This window comes from Narcine bancroftii, chromosome 1 (genome assembly GCF_036971445.1).
Source record: "Narcine bancroftii isolate sNarBan1 chromosome 1, sNarBan1.hap1, whole genome shotgun sequence".
Classification (NCBI taxonomy): Eukaryota; Metazoa; Chordata; class Chondrichthyes; order Torpediniformes; family Narcinidae; genus Narcine; species Narcine bancroftii.
In genome coordinates this window covers 294,764,892-294,782,450 of record NC_091469.1, presented here as the reverse complement: position 1 = coordinate 294,782,450, position 17,559 = coordinate 294,764,892, and the positions used below count along the sequence as shown (strand labels likewise).

Genomic DNA, 17,559 nt, shown 5'->3' with positions numbered 1-17,559 from the left:
GATAATTTTTTTTAAACTAGTGACGTCATGTCGGTGCCAAAAAGAAGTTTGGTTCATATGGAGAAAAAATACGATACAGTAAAACTGCTAATATCTGGAATTCAAGCAACCTACAGCCTCAAGCAACCAGCAGGGAAAAAAAGAGGAAATTGAAAAATTAAAACAACTAAGTTTAAAATAATAGGTACAAATACTTAAGTTTAAAATTGTAAAAGTAAATATTCTCTGAAGTAACACATAAACCTTTGTTGAAAATGGGAGCAAATATTCAGCCAGCGGAGGGCCTTGGTCATGCTTTGCTCATAGCAGCTATTTGGAAACAGCAATGACTTCGTCCAGGATGAAGAGCTGGTCAATGCCACTCATTGTTGGGGTGACTCTCTTCAAATGTCTCCTTATTCCTGCATAGTAAGAGTCGCCCTGGTGAGAGGCTTTATCTGTTAACTTAAGGGAGGGGAGTTAATTATCTATAATTTCGGGCAGCTCTGTGGAGGGGGAGGAACCTGCAGATGCAGCGACAGTTAAATGGTTTCAAAGAATGAGACTGAAAATAAAGTAAAATACTTTAAGGTTTATATATTCATGCAAGTGAAGTTTGTTCAATGTAAGAATTAAAGTTTTTTTGTCTTTTGTATTTTAAACTGTTTATTCCGAATGTAGGTGTATTGGTTTGGCATTGTCAGTCTCGAGCAACAGGAAAGTGCACTTACCCGGCATCTACCAATCCCCAAAGGTGATGGATACCTAGGGTTTTACTGTACTTGAACATAAGAATATTGCAAAGAGATAAGTGCAAAATATATGTTTTTATTAAGTCATTGCCCTGCTCGGATTAGGAAATGTGCAACACCTACTCAATTGATTGTCGTTCTGCCATAATTTACCATGATCCTAGTCTCTGTAATGCCCAATCTACACCTCTCTCCCTCCCCTCCTTCATGTGATAAAAGCATAATATAAATGGAAGTGGTGGCTATTCTGTTGATTACGAGTACCACACTCCCTGCTGAATCTGTTCCACAACATAATGCAGCAAAACAATTCACCTCAGGAGCACCAGGAACGCAGAATGTTTCATGTTAATGCACACTCGGTGGTGTGACACAATTCACAAAGTAATCTATTATCTTAATGGCTTTATGCGCCCTTTGCTTTCAAACTAAATAGAGAGAAATAATAACAAGTAAACAGTCGCTCACTATTAATTAGCATTTTCTCATGCCTGGTCTAATTTCTACAGATATTACCAAAATCTCATTCTTGCACAAAGACTTTCAAAGGAACTTAATTTTGATACAGTTCATTGAATTGCAGTGATTTAGAGCTGAGAGAAAATATTACGATTGGAAAAATAAAAATCAAAAGATTTTGTTCAGACCAGTAATATTACAAATCTCAGATACTGCTGCATTGTCATATAGATAATGAATGTGCCTCTACTGCATTGGATTGTGACTTTCCAACTGTTCCGACATTGCAATGAAGCTCATCAGTACAGGAAAACTGCATAGTGTGCTTTTCCATGCAAACATCCATACTCCCCTTCCCCAGACAATACACATTTCCATAGTCCTCACCAGATCAATGCATTTCTGTCATGATTTCTCCAATTATGTAAATCTCTCCATCAGACTCATCTTTTCTCTCCATTCTTACATAATGCCTTCTATTGTACAGCATGAAAATCAGTCCAATCTCTGGTCCGGGACATTCACTTGCCACTGCAGACCATCTTCCACCCCCTTTTCTATACCATCACATCCACCCTTTGCTCATGGATCTGTTCCCTCTGCCCATCCATGCACTTCCCTCCAGACTGATCCTCACCCCTTTGCAAGCCATTTTGCCTCCCTTACCTGTTTCCCCAAAACAATGTTTTACCTTGGTGCCCTCTCAAGCCCCAAGCTCATCTGGTCTCTCTGACAGTCAGAAGAAATTTGCAAAACCAAATGCCTCTTTATTCATTATAGCACCACCCAATTATTTTCATTTCCTTGATGTTGAGAGTGAAGGAATGTTAAATCAAGGCTGGGTTGGTCCAACCTCTCCCCTCTCCAAGCCATTGCTGCCCAATTGCTTTGTCACTTCTTAAGCTGGTTGGCTGATCAGTTGGAAAGCTCCAAATAATCAGTATTGCTGGATCCGGAGCTCCGGTTGCCAATGGATTGAACAGGGAACTGTGAGGCTGCGGGAGGCAAATCCGCAGATACTCAGCATCTCTGAAGGGACTCTCTCTTGCTACTCTTTCTCTATTACTGGGGGTACCAGGTGGTGCTATTGGTGACTCTTCACTTGCCTTCACAGCAGGCAGGCAAAAGGGTGAAGTATATCATGTACATTGCATTTATTTGTATTAACACATGACAGTAAAGGGAACCTTTGACTTCATCAAGACATATGAGAGCTACAAAAGCTGGTCAGGAACTGGCTTCTTCTGAGTGAGTAAGTTATATAATGACTCTGCACAGTCTTCCCATCATTCACAAACCACAGGTCAGATGTGTGTTGAAATGCTCAGCACTTCTGGCAGACGTACAGCCCGCTTGCCAAGCATCCCATCAATGTTCAAACCCTTCATCACCAGTGGGCATTGTAGCTACCGTGTTATCATCGACAACATCTCCCAAACCTGCACTCTAAAATCCAGCCAAGAAAGACAGAAAGAGTTAGTTAATTGGAATGCCATCACCTTCAAGTTCTGTTCCAAATCACTCATCATCCTGACTTGCACATTCAGTGTGTTTTCCCTTCTTTGTGGCAGGGTCCAGATTCTGGTCCCTTTCCCAAAGGTTCTGTAGAAGTACACGTACATGTGAAGGCCTGAGGTGGATCAAGGCATGGCTTACCAACCCCTTCTCATGGGCATTTTAAGATCATATTTAAAGGAAATATACAAAGTTCTCATCTTCAGTCTCAACTGGATCTCTCTTCCCAACTAGAGAAAACTGCATAATCCATCGCAATTTCTCAGAAAATATGAGAAGGATGTTGCCTCTAAGAGATGATGTAGATTATCTCCCATTCACCAATCCGTGCAAAGTAAATGTTGAATTCTGTACAAAAGGATCAAGTCACATCAACTCAGATTACTGAAACCTGTGGCCGAGGAGAAAATTGTCCCGGTGCTCCAATAACATATGTGGAGAGTTTCTAATATTGGATAACACCTTTCCAAATAAAATAAAAAGTCTCCTTGACACAGTTCCTTTCCTATTCTCAACATATCAAATTTACTCTGTGGCAATTCATTGCTGAGAAACTGCAATCACATGTCACAAAATAAGCACCCAACATTGAGTGCAATGTCTAATTGATTTATTGCAAGCAGTGTTGGTTGAAACGTAACATTTAGCACTTACAGAAAGAAAGAAATCAACAGTCAAGAGCAGCATGGAAAGAAAGGATGCAATTAAAAGACAAATCTGGAAAGGACTAAAAATAAACAAATAAATAACTGCCATCAGATTCCTGAATGAACAATGAACCACAGACACTACCTTACTTTGTCCTTTTCTTGCACTATTTTCTATTTATTTTGTAATGTGATTTGTATAAACTTTTACCCTGTGAAGTTGCCGCAAGACAACGAATTTCATGACACGTTCATGACAATAAATCCTGATTCGGAACTTACCATCCACTCAGACACAATAACGTCCACCTTATCAACGGGAAGTTCCACATCCTCAATCCTTCCTCTGATCAGTGTCACAACACCATCCAGTTTATTTTCCCTAGCAGTAGAAATAACACAATCTTGTAATTTAAAAAAAATCTTATTTGATCTAGTACACAATGTTACACGATATACGAGTCCAGCAATCCAATTACCTGGAATTGGCAACTGATTGCAGAGTATTGTTGATATTGAAGTGCAAAGTACATACCTTGCTCAAGCCCGAATCATTGGGTACGTCTCTTTATCTTTGCGATATAAAGTACGGTAAGCTGTTTGACCTGCTGAGTTCCTCCAGCATTATGTTTTTATTTCATTCACAGTGTCTGCAGCCTTTCATGTTTCACTCCTCTCGCACAGTTTTGTTGGCCCCTGTAAGCCAGCTTCTAAATTTCATGGTGGATTTTACAACTTGTACTTAGAATGTGCTGAAAGTAACTGGGAGTTTCACACTGCTTCAGCAGACAGAAATCAAGTTCAAGGGGCAGACACGAGGTCAAACAGCCAATGTTCTTCAGGAAAAGGGAAACCTAACTGAGCTAAATCTCATCACAATTGCAAAATAGTTTATAACTCAGGCAAACACTTGCTCTCTTCAGATATGGCCTTTGTGAGAGCCCACAGATCATTTAAACTCTGGTTGCCTGGTTCACACGGAGAACATGATACCAATAATTTGGAATTATATCTGAACCAGCCACCAGATACAGTAAAACGCCTGGTTTACAGTACCTACGGGGATTGGTGTATATACCAGATTTGTGAGTTTTTCAGTTGCTTACGACTGCATGCATTGAAAACTAATGGTGAGCTGTGCTAATTTTAAACATCCATATTTTTTACCCATTTATTTTCCAGATAACAGGAATTTTACTCTGTTATGAGATCTCCCCATTCTACTCCCCTGCAACACTATCAATCTCTGAGGAATGGGTATTTCACCCATTTGATATTGTCTCCTGTTCCACTGAAATGCTCATGCCTGTGCCTACCCTATTAATCCAAAATTAAATATCAGATATTCCGCTAAATTCCAGGAACCAAACTATAGCTGGAGTTCAATGTGCACTTTACCACATTGAATACAACGGAGGGTGAATTTGTACCCATTGTATCTGATCTAATCAACTTCCAAATTCGCCTCGCTCCAAATGACTCTCCCAGCCCAGAGCACTTCACTCTCACAGCCATATTCTGCCATCTAAACCTCATTTACACTTACCCTGGACACGGGGCCTACATTTAGTCTGAAGGTGAGCTGATAAGAGAAAAGGAGTAAAATATGTCTGATGGCGAGAGAGAGAGAGAGAGAGAGAGAGAGAGAGAGAGAGAGACACACACACATTAGTGAGGAAAGGGGAATTTTATTTGGTCTAGGTGTAAACATCCAGACACGAGACAATAGCTTTGCATATATTGAGGTGAGGAGAAAAAGCAGATGAACCAGCTTTTCTAGAAGTTTGAGTCAAACCATAGGCAACCTTGGTCATATGGTATGCACAGGGCAACACACTGAAAATTTATGGTGCAATTTCCATAGGAAATAATTTCCATTCTTTAAATTGAAAGGCATTTTTCTTCAGCTTGACAGCCCACACGAACATCTCTCTGCCTGAGCGGAGGCAAATATAAAAATTAGTAGGTCACCCTGAAATGTTCCACAATCCCGGGTACAATGATGAAAATTCAGATGGGACTTCTTGAAAATTTTTATCTCTTTATTGTTTGGGAGCTAAAGAAACACATTTGGTGCCTTTTATAGCTGAAGTTCCTGAGGTTCTTTACAACCCAACCGAGAAAGCAATCAGTGCCGTCCCACGCATTCATTTGTTTTATTGATGTGCTTTGAAGCTAAAATGTTGGCAGTGATATTAAAAATCATCCCTTTATATTGTTTGTGTAAATGTGCAGATAGAGTTTGATTTTGGTAAAAAAAAACATGAACTAGTTGTATCAGGATTCAGGATGACTTGCTTCCGAGTTAAATGGGGGAAGGGAGAGACTGCAGACACTGGGGTTGAGGAGAAACTCAGCAGGTCATGCAGCACGTACAGGAAGGAAAGGGTAACCACCTCAGGCCCGAAATGTTAATTTAATTTAGACATACAGCACCATAACAGGCCAATTCTGCCCTATGAGTCGAGTTCACAACCCATTTACCTACACCCCAGTATGTTTTTGAAGGGTGGGAGGAAACAGGAGCCCCCGGAGAAAATCCACGCAGACATGGGGAGAACCTTTACTTCCTATCGATGCTGCGTGACCTGCTGAGTTTCTCCACCTTTTTTTGTGTATTACATTACTTGCTTCCACCTCTATTTTGTAAGCACTTGAGGTCAATGTGCGATCTGTGGGATCGGTCATTGATGGGGGAGCAGGTGGGTGACCTGTGAGGTGATGTGCATCTTTCCCCATTGACACCAGGACTGGCTTGGAGTCCAATGTTGTCAACGCTACCCTGAGTACACATCCACTCTGAATGTTCATGAGCCAGGGATGAGGGGAAAAGGCTGGAATAGGATTCAATGGATAGCCCCTTCAAAGAAGCAGAAGGCTCATAGCATCAGTGGTCTCATTCTTTGCTCCATTTGAGGTCCACTGCTAAAATCTACCTTTTGTGGCGCATTAGCTGAGACTCCTTACTCTGAAAGTATCATCAACCGTGAGATCAATGGCACTTCACAAGTATATTTTTATCTTAAATAATTTTGTGATTCTTCTCTTCCCCATTTCCAAGAACGATGTCGCTGAGGTAAATTTAAAGCTATTATCAACCCCCACCATGCTGTTTTAAGTTTTATATTTTTTTTTAATCCCGAATTAAAAATTTACCATCATGTAATGCAAACCCCGTGCATCTCCTGGTGTTTACTACCACAGAAGAACTTGCAGAGGCCTGGGAGCTGTTGCACTTTAAGAAAATAATGTAAAGGAGATCAGCCCAAGAGTCCAATAACACCGAGAAGTTACAACGAAAGTACTCCAAAGGGAATCTTTAACAGCTGTCGCCAATAGAATAGGGATGTCAGAAAAACAGACAACGCCAGAATTACTGGACAAAGACATGAACCAATAGCAAATGGTTAATGGGGTTCAAAGCGTTACCATCCAAGGCAGGAGACAGATGAGCCCAGTCTTTGAAACAAAGCACCATGTCGCTGTGCTCAGAAATTTCACAGTGCAGGAGGAGACCATTTGACTCTGACAAAATGGCTGCACTTTTGTTTCCCACTATTGGGATCAGAAGAAAGAAAAAGCAAAAATGCAAAGACCACACATTTTTATCCAACACCATGTCTGGGAGTGCACTTGACTGCTGCATCTAGCTAATCTGAGAGTAACCCAGTGCCATTTTAAAATGAAACTCGCTATTCTTAGTCAATGAATCTCATTTCACCAGCAAGCTTATTAATTAAGCAGCCAATGCCTTTGGCAAGAACAATGAGCTCACACACTGGTGCAGAATCTTGTGTTGCGTCTCTTCTCCCAGTCCTGTTTAATGTGAAACTGCTGCTCCAAACACAGAAACCCAATCAGCAAAGCAATTTCTTAAATTTAATGATTCTCTGCCCTGCCATGCAGCTTATCCGTCTTAATGAATATGCCATAATCATGTTACAGAATAATTAGTCAGGCTGGTAAAACTTATCTCCTGTGCACGATGCTTATCTCTGCCCTTTTCTGTTATCTCCTTCTCCCAGCATCCCCAATCAGTCTTCTGCCAGACTCCCAGAGCAAAAGAAGAATCGTCTCATTAAAACGGCAATTTTAAGAACAATGGGAGCCCATGGAAACAGTGGGGGTGGGGGGCATTTCTTCCTCCTTTTACCTGACGATATCCATGGCTTGGTAAATGATCTCAGACTGGTCAACTCCAATCACGCGCTTGGCCCCAGCTCTGGCAGCAAACATGGACAGAATTCCAGTCCCACATCCAACATCTAAGATAACCTGGAAGTTATGATGAAAAACATCATGCAATCAATGGAGCAGCCTCTGCAGCCTGAAAGAATGAACTCAAAAAATAATTGGAATGCATCATTATGTTACTACCGACTAAAATTGCCCCACACAGTCTCCACTGTGGAAAATTCTCAGGAACATCTAATGGAAAACTACATTCTTGTTTTATTCACAATTTTTAAGACTTTCTACTTGTACCGTCAGGTCCACAGGACATGTTCATAATTACAATGTGATGTCTTCTGCAGCATTTTAACTGTTCAGCAATGAAGTCAACAACTGCCTCAGTCGGAACACAAATGGCTCCATCATTGGAAACATCAGGAAAGGCATGCAGGCGACTCAGTGGGGGGAGTCGGTTGCATGCGGGTATGAGACATAGGTATGTCCATCTGGAGACAGCCTGATCTCGAAGTCTCAGGAGACAATGCTTTGTACCCTCTCTCATTGGGACCAAGTTCCTAAGGTCAGGTTTCCAAAGTCTCTCCCGACAGAGATGCATGCATTTCCCCAACTTCTCGTGCCTGGATTGTCTCACTTGCTTTTTCTGGAGGTCAAGGTGGCAGCATTTCTCAACGTACTGGCCACTGTATCCTTCAAGACAACTGTCCCACAAAGCTGAGCCATCTGTGGGCAACCACTGGTCCTTGAATCTCCATGAGCTATCACCTGACTTCCCCGATTCCCCTCGGCGAGTGCAAAAGCTCAGTCGAGCTCCCTATCTCTCAAACACAGCGGCACAAGAGCTTAGGTGCTCTGTACTATGCCTTTCATTAACATTCCTCTCTAGTATCAGCTTGACCTAGCCAATGTACACACTGAAAAATAATAACCTGGGTCCCTCAAGTTAAGCAAGTAAGTTTCTTGATACAACAATGTAATACCCCGCTGAGGCTGCCGCTTTCAAATCAGAGCCTACAGATCTTTTCGATGACTCACGCGAGGCTTGACCTGAATACATTCTGGGGGGGGTGCGGCATGGTTAGTTCAACGCTATTAGAGCGCCAATGACCAGAGTTCAGATCCGGCACTGCCCGAAAGGAGCTCTCCATGTGTCTGCGTTGGTTTCCTCTGGGTGATCCAATTTCCTCCCACCTTTCAAAAACATACAGGGGTTGTAGGTTAATTGGGGTATTTGGGTGGCATGGGCTCGTGGGTTGGATGTCTAAATTTAAGACAATGTCTTTGCCTAACTGGAAGTGTGGGAATGGTGAGGAGGGGAAACAAGTGGCTAGAGAGGCTGTGGTAGAAGGAGGGCCACTACCGTCATGATGATGGGTCCTCAGTGTCCGAATCTGCATGCCAGGTGACCTCTCCGGAACAGGATGTACAATGGCGCACACAATGTGGAGGAAGCCAGTCAGCGTGTTGATTCAATCTCTAGGAACTGGAGCCGACCTGGCTGAATCGCAGGACACTGGTCTCTGCCGTTCTTCTTCGAGTCAGCTCTGTGCACAATCCAAGAATGGCCCAGCTCACAGTGAAAGGTGTTCAAGGGCTGTGGCAAGAGTTCCTGTGTAGCATCCGCTGGGGCTCTGATAACTGCTTGCATGCAACTTCCGTTCATTCCTGCAAACTCCAAGGCTGCTCAGGGTGAGTAATTTTGTGTCCACAGAGAGTATTAAAAAAAAACATGAAAAGTGAAACAGAACAAACTTGAGGAGCAAGTCTTTCATGTCCTTATGTCTGCCCTGAATCGTGGTGATCGATGCTGGCCAAAACTCCTCCTCTATACCAGTCCTCATTACTCCTCATTGTTTCAAGTATTCATCCACCTCCATCTTAAATGTTGATCTGACCTCTATCCACCTCAGAAACAGAGAATTCCAGATTCATTGCCTTCCAAGATAAGAAATGTCCTCAGATTTCAATGGCCCATCCCATAATTTGCAGCTCCATTCCCTTGTTTGTTCACCCTTTGGATTTTATTTGTTCGACTAAGATTTCCTTATTCTTCTGAAGAGCAAGGAAGGCAAACCCAAATGATCAAGCCTCTCTAGATAGGGCTACTTGCCATCCCAGGAATTAATGGCAGGATTAGTGCAGCACTTACAGGGTCAGTGACCTGGGTTTGAATCCAGTGCTGTCTGTAATGAGTTTGTACATTCTCTCCGTGACTTGCATGGGTTTTCCCCGGATGCCTTGCTTTAATCCCACCCTCCAAAACATACAGAGTTAGAGTTTAATTTGAGTGTAATTGGATGACATGAGTTTAAATGACCAGAAATGGCTTCTACCAATGCTGTAAATAAAACTTAAAATTTAAATTTAGCTTGGCGAATCGCCCTTGTTCTGCCCCAATGGTGCTTTATCCTTCAGATAAATGAACCAAAACTGTCCATAGTTTGACATGCGTGACCCAAATCCCTCAGAACATCTTTCATCTGGAGCCTCTCTACTTTTAGATAATATTTTGCTTCTTTATTCCTCTTGCATGACACTCGCTTCCTCACATTAAACTCCATTTGCCAAGTTTTCACCCAATTATTCAATCTATCTATATCCCACTGTTGAATCACAACACTCCCTTCCACTTACTCCTTTAACTTAGACATATATTTCGGCTCACGAGTCCGTTCCACCCCAATTTACACATATTGACTTACAACCCCAGTAAGTTTTGAACATTGGGAAGAAACCGGAGCCCCCAGGAAAAATCCCCAAAGACACAGGGAGAAAGTACAAACTCCTTACAGACAACGTGGGATTTGAACCCAGATCCCGATCACTGGCACTGTAAAGACATTGCGCTAACCACTATGCCAACCATGTCACCATTTGTGTCCGCTACAAACTTGGAAACCTTACAATTCATTCCTTCCTCCAGGTCATTACAGCAGGGGGCCAAGAACCAAACCATGGGATCCTCCATGAGTTACATCCTTCCTACCTGAAAAAGGCCCATTTACAGTAAAAACATCTGGTCTCCAGCATCTATGGGGATTGGTGAATGCTGGATATGTGTATTTTCCTGTTGCCTGAGAATATCTATTGCTTGATTGGTGCAATAACTATAAGGCACGCCAATTTTAAACTTCCATACATTTCACCCGTTTATTTTCTGCAATTTTTTTTGCCAGTTACTTGAATTCCAGATATAAGGGTTTTGCAATACTCCAATTCTCTGTTTCCCAAGTGACAGCTAGATTTCAATCCACAATGCCAAGCTACACCCAAGTGGCATTATTCTGCTCAATGAGAACATCAAGCTGTTCCTTGGTTGCACACTGCTGTTCTCGTTTGGCAGATATCAGACGAAGTTCGATCTGTTTCAGTAAAGCTGATAAGACAGAGATCAAGAGAGGGCCAATCACTTTTCCCAGCACCCCGAAGCAGGCAGAAAATCTCCCACAGAGCAATCATTGAATTTCTTGCAATGTTGCATCCCATGGTTAGACATGCCCACACAGCTTAGCCTCACCTCTGAGCACTTATCACATTAAGCCCATGATATATCTATTTCCATTTATGCGATGCAGTCATAACTGGCAGGTTAGCATTTAGTGTCACCCTGAAAGCCCAAAAGGTGTTGTGATGAGCTGCAAGTTGTCCAAGAATTCTGAGTAAGCTGCACCTGGATATTTTAGATCCTTTGATTCCAAACCCAAGGGTTCATTAATATCAGTTATGGACCAGGAGGAAATCAGGAGAACACGAACCAGTCCTCATCAAGGGATCAGCAGTGGAGAGGGTCAAGAACTTGAAATTCCTGGGTGTCAATATCTCTGAGGATCTGTCTTGGAGTCTTCACGTCAATGCAGTCATGAAGAAGGCTCTCTGTCATCCGTGATTCTGCCACAAAATGAATTTTATGTCTTGTTCATGACAAGAAATTCTGACATCCCTCAGAGCTGTAAATCTGCCCTTCTTACCGAGTGCACTGCAGTTCTGGAGTCGCAATGATTCTCAATCATTGCTGAAACAGCCCAACAAGAATATAGAACAGGACAGGACCTTCAGCCCACAATATCATGCTGACCTATATAAACCTACTCAATGATCAACCTCACTCTTTGCTCCCTCACAGTCTGTAAATCTTCATATTTCTTGCATCAATGTGCCCGTCTCAGAGTCTCCCAGTCAGTTCAAAGGCAATAAGGAACGGATGATCATTGCTGGCAATACCCAATTCCCAATAATGAAAATTTTTTAAATGAGTGTATTATGAAATGTGTATTTTTTTCTCCTTGACCTCAAACAAAAAGATTGAAAATATCAGCTGATGCTTGTAAAATCAATTTTTGACAATTTCTTTTAAATTATCTGTTCAGTTTCTTTCAGAATTGTTCTCCAAGAACATAATAACTTTAATTCTTTTTATTTTTATATATTAAAACATACAGCATGGGAACAAGCCATTTCTGCCCAGAAGCACAACTATACCCATTAACCTACAACCCCCAGGATGTTTCGAACAGTGGGAGGAAACCAGAAACCCATGCAGACACGGGGAGAACGTACAAACTCCTTACAGAGAGCGCGGGATTTGAACCCTGGACCTGATTGTTGACGCTGTAAAGGCAACCTGTTTTTCCCAAACTGGGCAGCTTGTGCAAATTTCGATCCGTAGGTCCAAGCAAAAGCTTTGTGATGTAGTCTTTAAATATGCATAATAGATAATGCTTCATGAAAACTAAATTTAAAATTGACCATGAATTTCACAGTTTCTTGATTGTTTTTGGAAAAAAATGTAATTTTGTTTCTTCACCACCTCCAAAATAAATTCTAAAATTGTATCTGCTAACAGAAGTAATGACTTGGTACTTTATCACATGACCCACATTGATCATTAAACACAGCTTAACAATGCACTGCAGTTACAATAAATTAATTACAGGCATTATATCTATTTTTATTCAAACAATGAAGCAGCTTCAAAAAGCAGTCATCAGTTTTATCGTACCCCCTCCCCCACAACAATGCTTCACCTTGTGTAAAGCAGGACCCAGAAAACATCAACAACATCAAATACAAAATCATCTCCGTGCATTATGCAGTACAGTCATTTAATCTATTGCTTATATCTGCCCATTTTCATGCATGGTTGATATAAATTGGTCATTGACCCAAAATTTACATATTGTTAAAAATTCAAGAACGGAATCACTCAAATTATGTTAAGCTGAAGGATTTGATCAGTGTTAACAGAATAATATGATGTATTACCATAATTTTTTGATCTTGCTGCTAAACTTCCTTTGATATTTCTGATGAAAGCAAATAGGGGACCATTGATGAAACTAATCATGTGGAATCACGTTTTCGGTGATGGGTCGACTTTTATCAGAAGCTCCATTCATACGTGGCCTCTGCCTGGGAAATGCCATCAATGCAAAGTTGATTCAGCTCCTTCCAGTGTAGCAGGTAAGGATGAATTTTTAAAGCACATTTTAGAAGTAAAAAAATTCTCAAAATAACACGTTCACCATTGTGGTGAATGTCTGCCAAGCTGCCTGTCTCCCCTCTGGCGAGCCTTGCTGTACTAACATTGGCTGTGCATTATCTCCACTGTTAAGGACACTCCCCTTGGGATTAACTGTATCTGCACCTATTGTCTTACATTATTGTACCATGAGTTTTTGCTAATAAAAGCCATGATTATTATTTGACCACATCGTCTTTCTCTACTTCCTCAACTGGCATTTCAATTTTATTAGCAGAAATGGATGCAGCCCTCAAGCCAGAGCGGCTGATAATCGACCAGTCTGCCCCGAGGGCCAGAGAAATTTTCAACCACTGGATTGCTTGTTTCGATTACAACATGGCTCAAAACAGCGTGGTCGATGAGGCGATACAGTGGGGCCACCTGAGCTCTCTGCTGGGTGAGGTCCCTTTCACCGTAACGCAAGGAGCTACCACTCTGGCTATAGCCCGGGAACGTCTGACTGCTAACTATGCAGGGCCACGGAATGTGGTGCTTGCTCGACACCAGTTGCTGACTAGACGTCAGAAACCCAGGGAAAGTGATGCTGCCTATGCACTGGCTCTCGACTCACTGGCAAATGAAAGTGATGTCAGGGCAGTCAATGTGCAACAACACCGCAATGCCTTGAAGCTGGATGCTTTAGTCAACGGGATTGACTCCAGTTACATCCGACAGAGGCTGCTGGAGACGGAGCCCTTAACCTACAACCGGGCAGTCACTCTAGCCAAAACACTGATAAGTGCCATGCGGTCCAGTGTAATGCTAGAAACTGAAAATGAAACATCCGGGAGTGCTGGAACCCCAAAGGAAAGAAAAAGGTGAACTCCTGAAAAATGCTACTTCTCTGATAAGAGCTGGCACCCCAGACAGAAGTGCCTGGCTCGATTTGCTACATGCAGCTATTGTGGGAAACTCGGCCACTTTGCTAAAGCGTGCAAGGCAAAAAGTGCTCCGGAGCTGCAGGAATGGAAGACAACTGTGAAAAGGGGGAATCTTCAGACGAGCAGGCTGAATCGACTTCAAGTGATGACGAGGAGAGATCCCCTGTGATAGCTCAATTGACTCCAAAGCTTGGGGGATGTTACAGACTGGAATGGTCGAGTATGAAGGGGGAGGTGAATGGTGAGACTCTTGATTGTCTAACAGACTCGGGGAGTGCTGACAGCTATATCCATGACAGAATTGCCAGAGCCTTAAATTTGCAGAGATATCGATGGCTTGTAGTGAACTTACAAAAACTGTACGGGACAAGTATAGTTACTTTAAATTTGCAGGGACATTGCCTGGCTCTTTATGTGTGGCTCTTTATTATGCCAGAGCTCTGCTCCCTTGTGGTACTGGGGTTAGATATTTACTCTCAGATGAACAGTGTAGTGTTAAATTTTGGTGGGCCTCTACCCACACTTACCATCCCCCGCACTAGTTACTGCAGTCTGTCCACCTTAAAGATCAAAGCTCCCTTCCTTTTCAGTGATTTATCCCCTGAGTGTCGGCCGAATGCCACTAAGAGCCGTTCTTACAGCAAAGAGGATCGTGAGTTTATCAAAGCTGAGATCCTGAGATTGCTTAAAGAGGGAGTAATTGAACCCAGTAAGAGTCCAAGCGAGCCCAGGTGGTAGTTGTGAAAAATCACACTAAGAAACGACTGGCTATTGACTACAGCCAGATAATCAACCGTTACACTAACCTGGAGGCCTAACCCCTGCCACGCATCAATGATGAATCAAATAGCGCAATACAAAGTTTACTCCACCATCGACCTCAAAGCAGCTTACCACCAAATTCCCATTTTAAAAAAAAAGAACTACCCTATACAGCCTTTGAGGCTGATGGGGGTTATACCAGTTTAAAAGGGTACCTTATGGAGTCATTAATGGTATGTCCGTGTTTCAGAGGGAAATGGATAAGATTGTTAGGACGTATGAGTTACAGGGTATGTTTCCCTATCTGGATAATCTGTGGGAAAACACAGGCTGAGCACGACAACAACTTTAGCAACAGCTAAAGAACTCAACCTTACATTTAACGAGGGCAAATGTGTGTTCAACGCGACAGAGCAACCCATTCTGGGCAACATTGTCCGCAAGGGCAAAATCCGCCCCGACCCAGAAAGAATGGCCCCCTTAAGAAGTTACCACCCCCAAACTCAGCAAAAGCCCTTAAAAGGTGTATGGGATTCTTTTCCTACTACTGCAAATGGGTTTGGGACTACGCCACGAAGGCACACCCTCTGTTTGACACTAAATCTTTTCCTCTCTCTCCAATGGCCTTGAAGGCTTTCGAGAGAATTAAAGCTGATATTGCCAAAGCTGCACTCTCGTCCATTGACGAGGATGTCACATTCCAAGTGGAAACTGATGCCTCAGATTGTGCCTTGGCAGGAACCTTTAATCAAAAGGGCAGACCTGTGGCATTCTTCTCCCGCATGTTACAAAAACCTGAACTTAAACATCCTGCCATTGAAAAAGAAGCCCAGGCTATTATTGAAGCTGTTTGCTACTGGAGACACTTTCTAGCTGGCAGAAAATTTACTCTTGTCACTGATCAGAAATCTGTAGCCTACATGTTCAGTACTAAACACAAAAGTAAAATCAAGAACGATAAGATGGCACACTGGCGAATAGAACTCTCAACTTATAATTATGAGATCCAGTACAGACCGGGCAGGTTAAATGATCCCTCTGACGCATTGTCACGATCTGCTGCTGGTGCCCAGTTGGAGGGTCTAAAAGAGATCCATAGCAGACTGTGCCACCCAGGAATCACGAGGTTCTTCCGCTACACAAGGACTAACAACCTTCCTTACTCTCTGGAAGAAGTCAGGAAACTAACTAAAAGCTGTCCTGTTTGCGCAGAATGCAAACCACAATACTTCAAAGCTCCAGAGGCCACTCTCATCAAGGCAACCCAACCTTTTGAGAGGATTAGCTTAGATTTTAAAGAGCTGGGGGTGTGGCAAGATGGCGTAAGGATCAGACGTACCTTCCAGTCCTCTCCTGACTCTATCTTATTGTTTTGTCTAGAAATGTCCGTTAAAATTCTTTAAAAGTTTAGATAATTTCAGTGCTGTTTGTCACATTTGTGGCCCAAAATGTGAAGTTAAGAAAACATCAAACCCAAGTTTTATCAGGTAAACTTCTCAGTGTCTTTATTTTCCAGTTTCCTTTGTTCTCCTGCTTGTGCTCTTATCTCTCTCTCATACCACGTGACTTCCGGTACATCTCATACATATTCATTATCGTGACATCCTTCCTTTAATCAGAAATAAACTTTACCTTCACTTACCAATATCCCTCAGAAACCTACAAACATTGTAACTAATGGTAATACTATAACTCAACTACATAAAGTTTACTTCCTACAGCACTCATACATGCACTTTATGATATAAGATTAAATTACCTTCCCAAAGTTCTTATTAAAACTATAGCACAAAGTCTTCGTATCGTTTGGGCGCTTTCCGGTTTCGTTTCGGCCTGTCTGCGATATGGTCGTCACTTCTAGGTTGTTTACTCTCAGCGTCGGAAATACTGCTCGCCACGGCTTCGGGTGTTTCTGGCGCTCTAGTCACTTCATCAGGAGTGCTGGTAACTGCCTCTGGAACATCATCAGGTTTCTCAGTTTCAGCATCTCGTATTGGCCTTTCAACCTCTTCGCTCGATGTATCTCTGGACTGGTACCTTTTTACACCTGATACATTTCTCTTATACAGGACTCCAGTCGGAGACTTGACTGTCACCATACTGCCACTTCTGGATACGACAGTATAGGGTTGATGGTAATAAGGTGTGTCTAGCTTACCACCAGTTTCATGCCTCACTAGAACATTATCTCCTGGCATGATGTCTGAGTACTTGGCTCCACGTTTCGAATCTGTGTACAGCTTTGCTGCACCTTTCTTTTCTGCATCGTGGTCCCTCATCTCCTGGTCATCTCGGATTTCCTTTATTTCTGGCATTTTTGTGCGGACTTTTCTCCCAAAAAATGCTTCTGCAGGACTTTTTCCAGTGGTTGCATGAGGCGTTGCTCGATAGACAGCCACATAAGATAGCAATGCTTCTCGCCAATTTTGTCCTTCTGCGTGTGCAATCCTCAATCGTTTTTCAATGGACTGATTTTGTCTCTCTACTTCTCCGTTGGCTTGCGGCCATTTCAGAGTTACTTTATGATGGTGGATACCTGTGGTCCTCACGTATTCCGCAAATGTCTCTGAAATGAATTGTGGACCATTGTCAGAGTATAATGTAACAGGTAATCCATATCTTGCGAATATCTCTGCTAATGCTTGTATTGTTTTTTCAGTGGTTGTGGACTTCAACACCACGTACTCATAGTATCTGCTGTAGTAATCTATCACTACCATAATTGATTCACCCGTCGGTAAAGGTCCAAGAAAATCAACAGCTACGTCGATCCATGGTCCTGTCGGGAGTTGCGTACTCCGGATCGGTTCTGGCGGATTACTCCTACTTGTGATTTGACATCCGTGACAAGT

General features: G+C 42.4%; 1 protein-coding gene and 1 long non-coding RNA gene across 5 annotated transcripts in view; one reads left to right on the top strand and one right to left on the bottom strand.

The window, feature by feature from the left end:
• The window catches only part of prmt3 (protein arginine methyltransferase 3), a 195,549-nt gene that overhangs the window by 129,406 nt on the left and 48,584 nt on the right, over positions 1-17,559 (bottom strand). For all 3 annotated transcript variants that reach the window (XM_069904895.1, XM_069904900.1, XM_069904905.1), the window contains exons 9-10: positions 7,506-7,627; positions 3,635-3,734 (exon numbers count right to left, since the gene is read on the bottom strand). In XM_069904895.1, the coding sequence (XP_069760996.1) occupies positions 3,635-3,734; positions 7,506-7,627 (222 nt within the window). The remainder of the gene's footprint in view (positions 1-3,634; positions 3,735-7,505; positions 7,628-17,559) is intronic.
• The window catches only part of LOC138746630 (uncharacterized), a 40,932-nt gene that overhangs the window by 16,063 nt on the left and 7,310 nt on the right, over positions 1-17,559 (top strand). Inside the window, exons 2-3 of one of the 2 annotated variants that reach the window (XR_011347036.1) lie at positions 661-733; positions 12,857-13,003. This is a non-coding gene — a long non-coding RNA (uncharacterized lncRNA). The remainder of the gene's footprint in view (positions 1-660; positions 734-12,856; positions 13,004-17,559) is intronic. The other variant, XR_011347037.1, reaches the window with a different exon arrangement.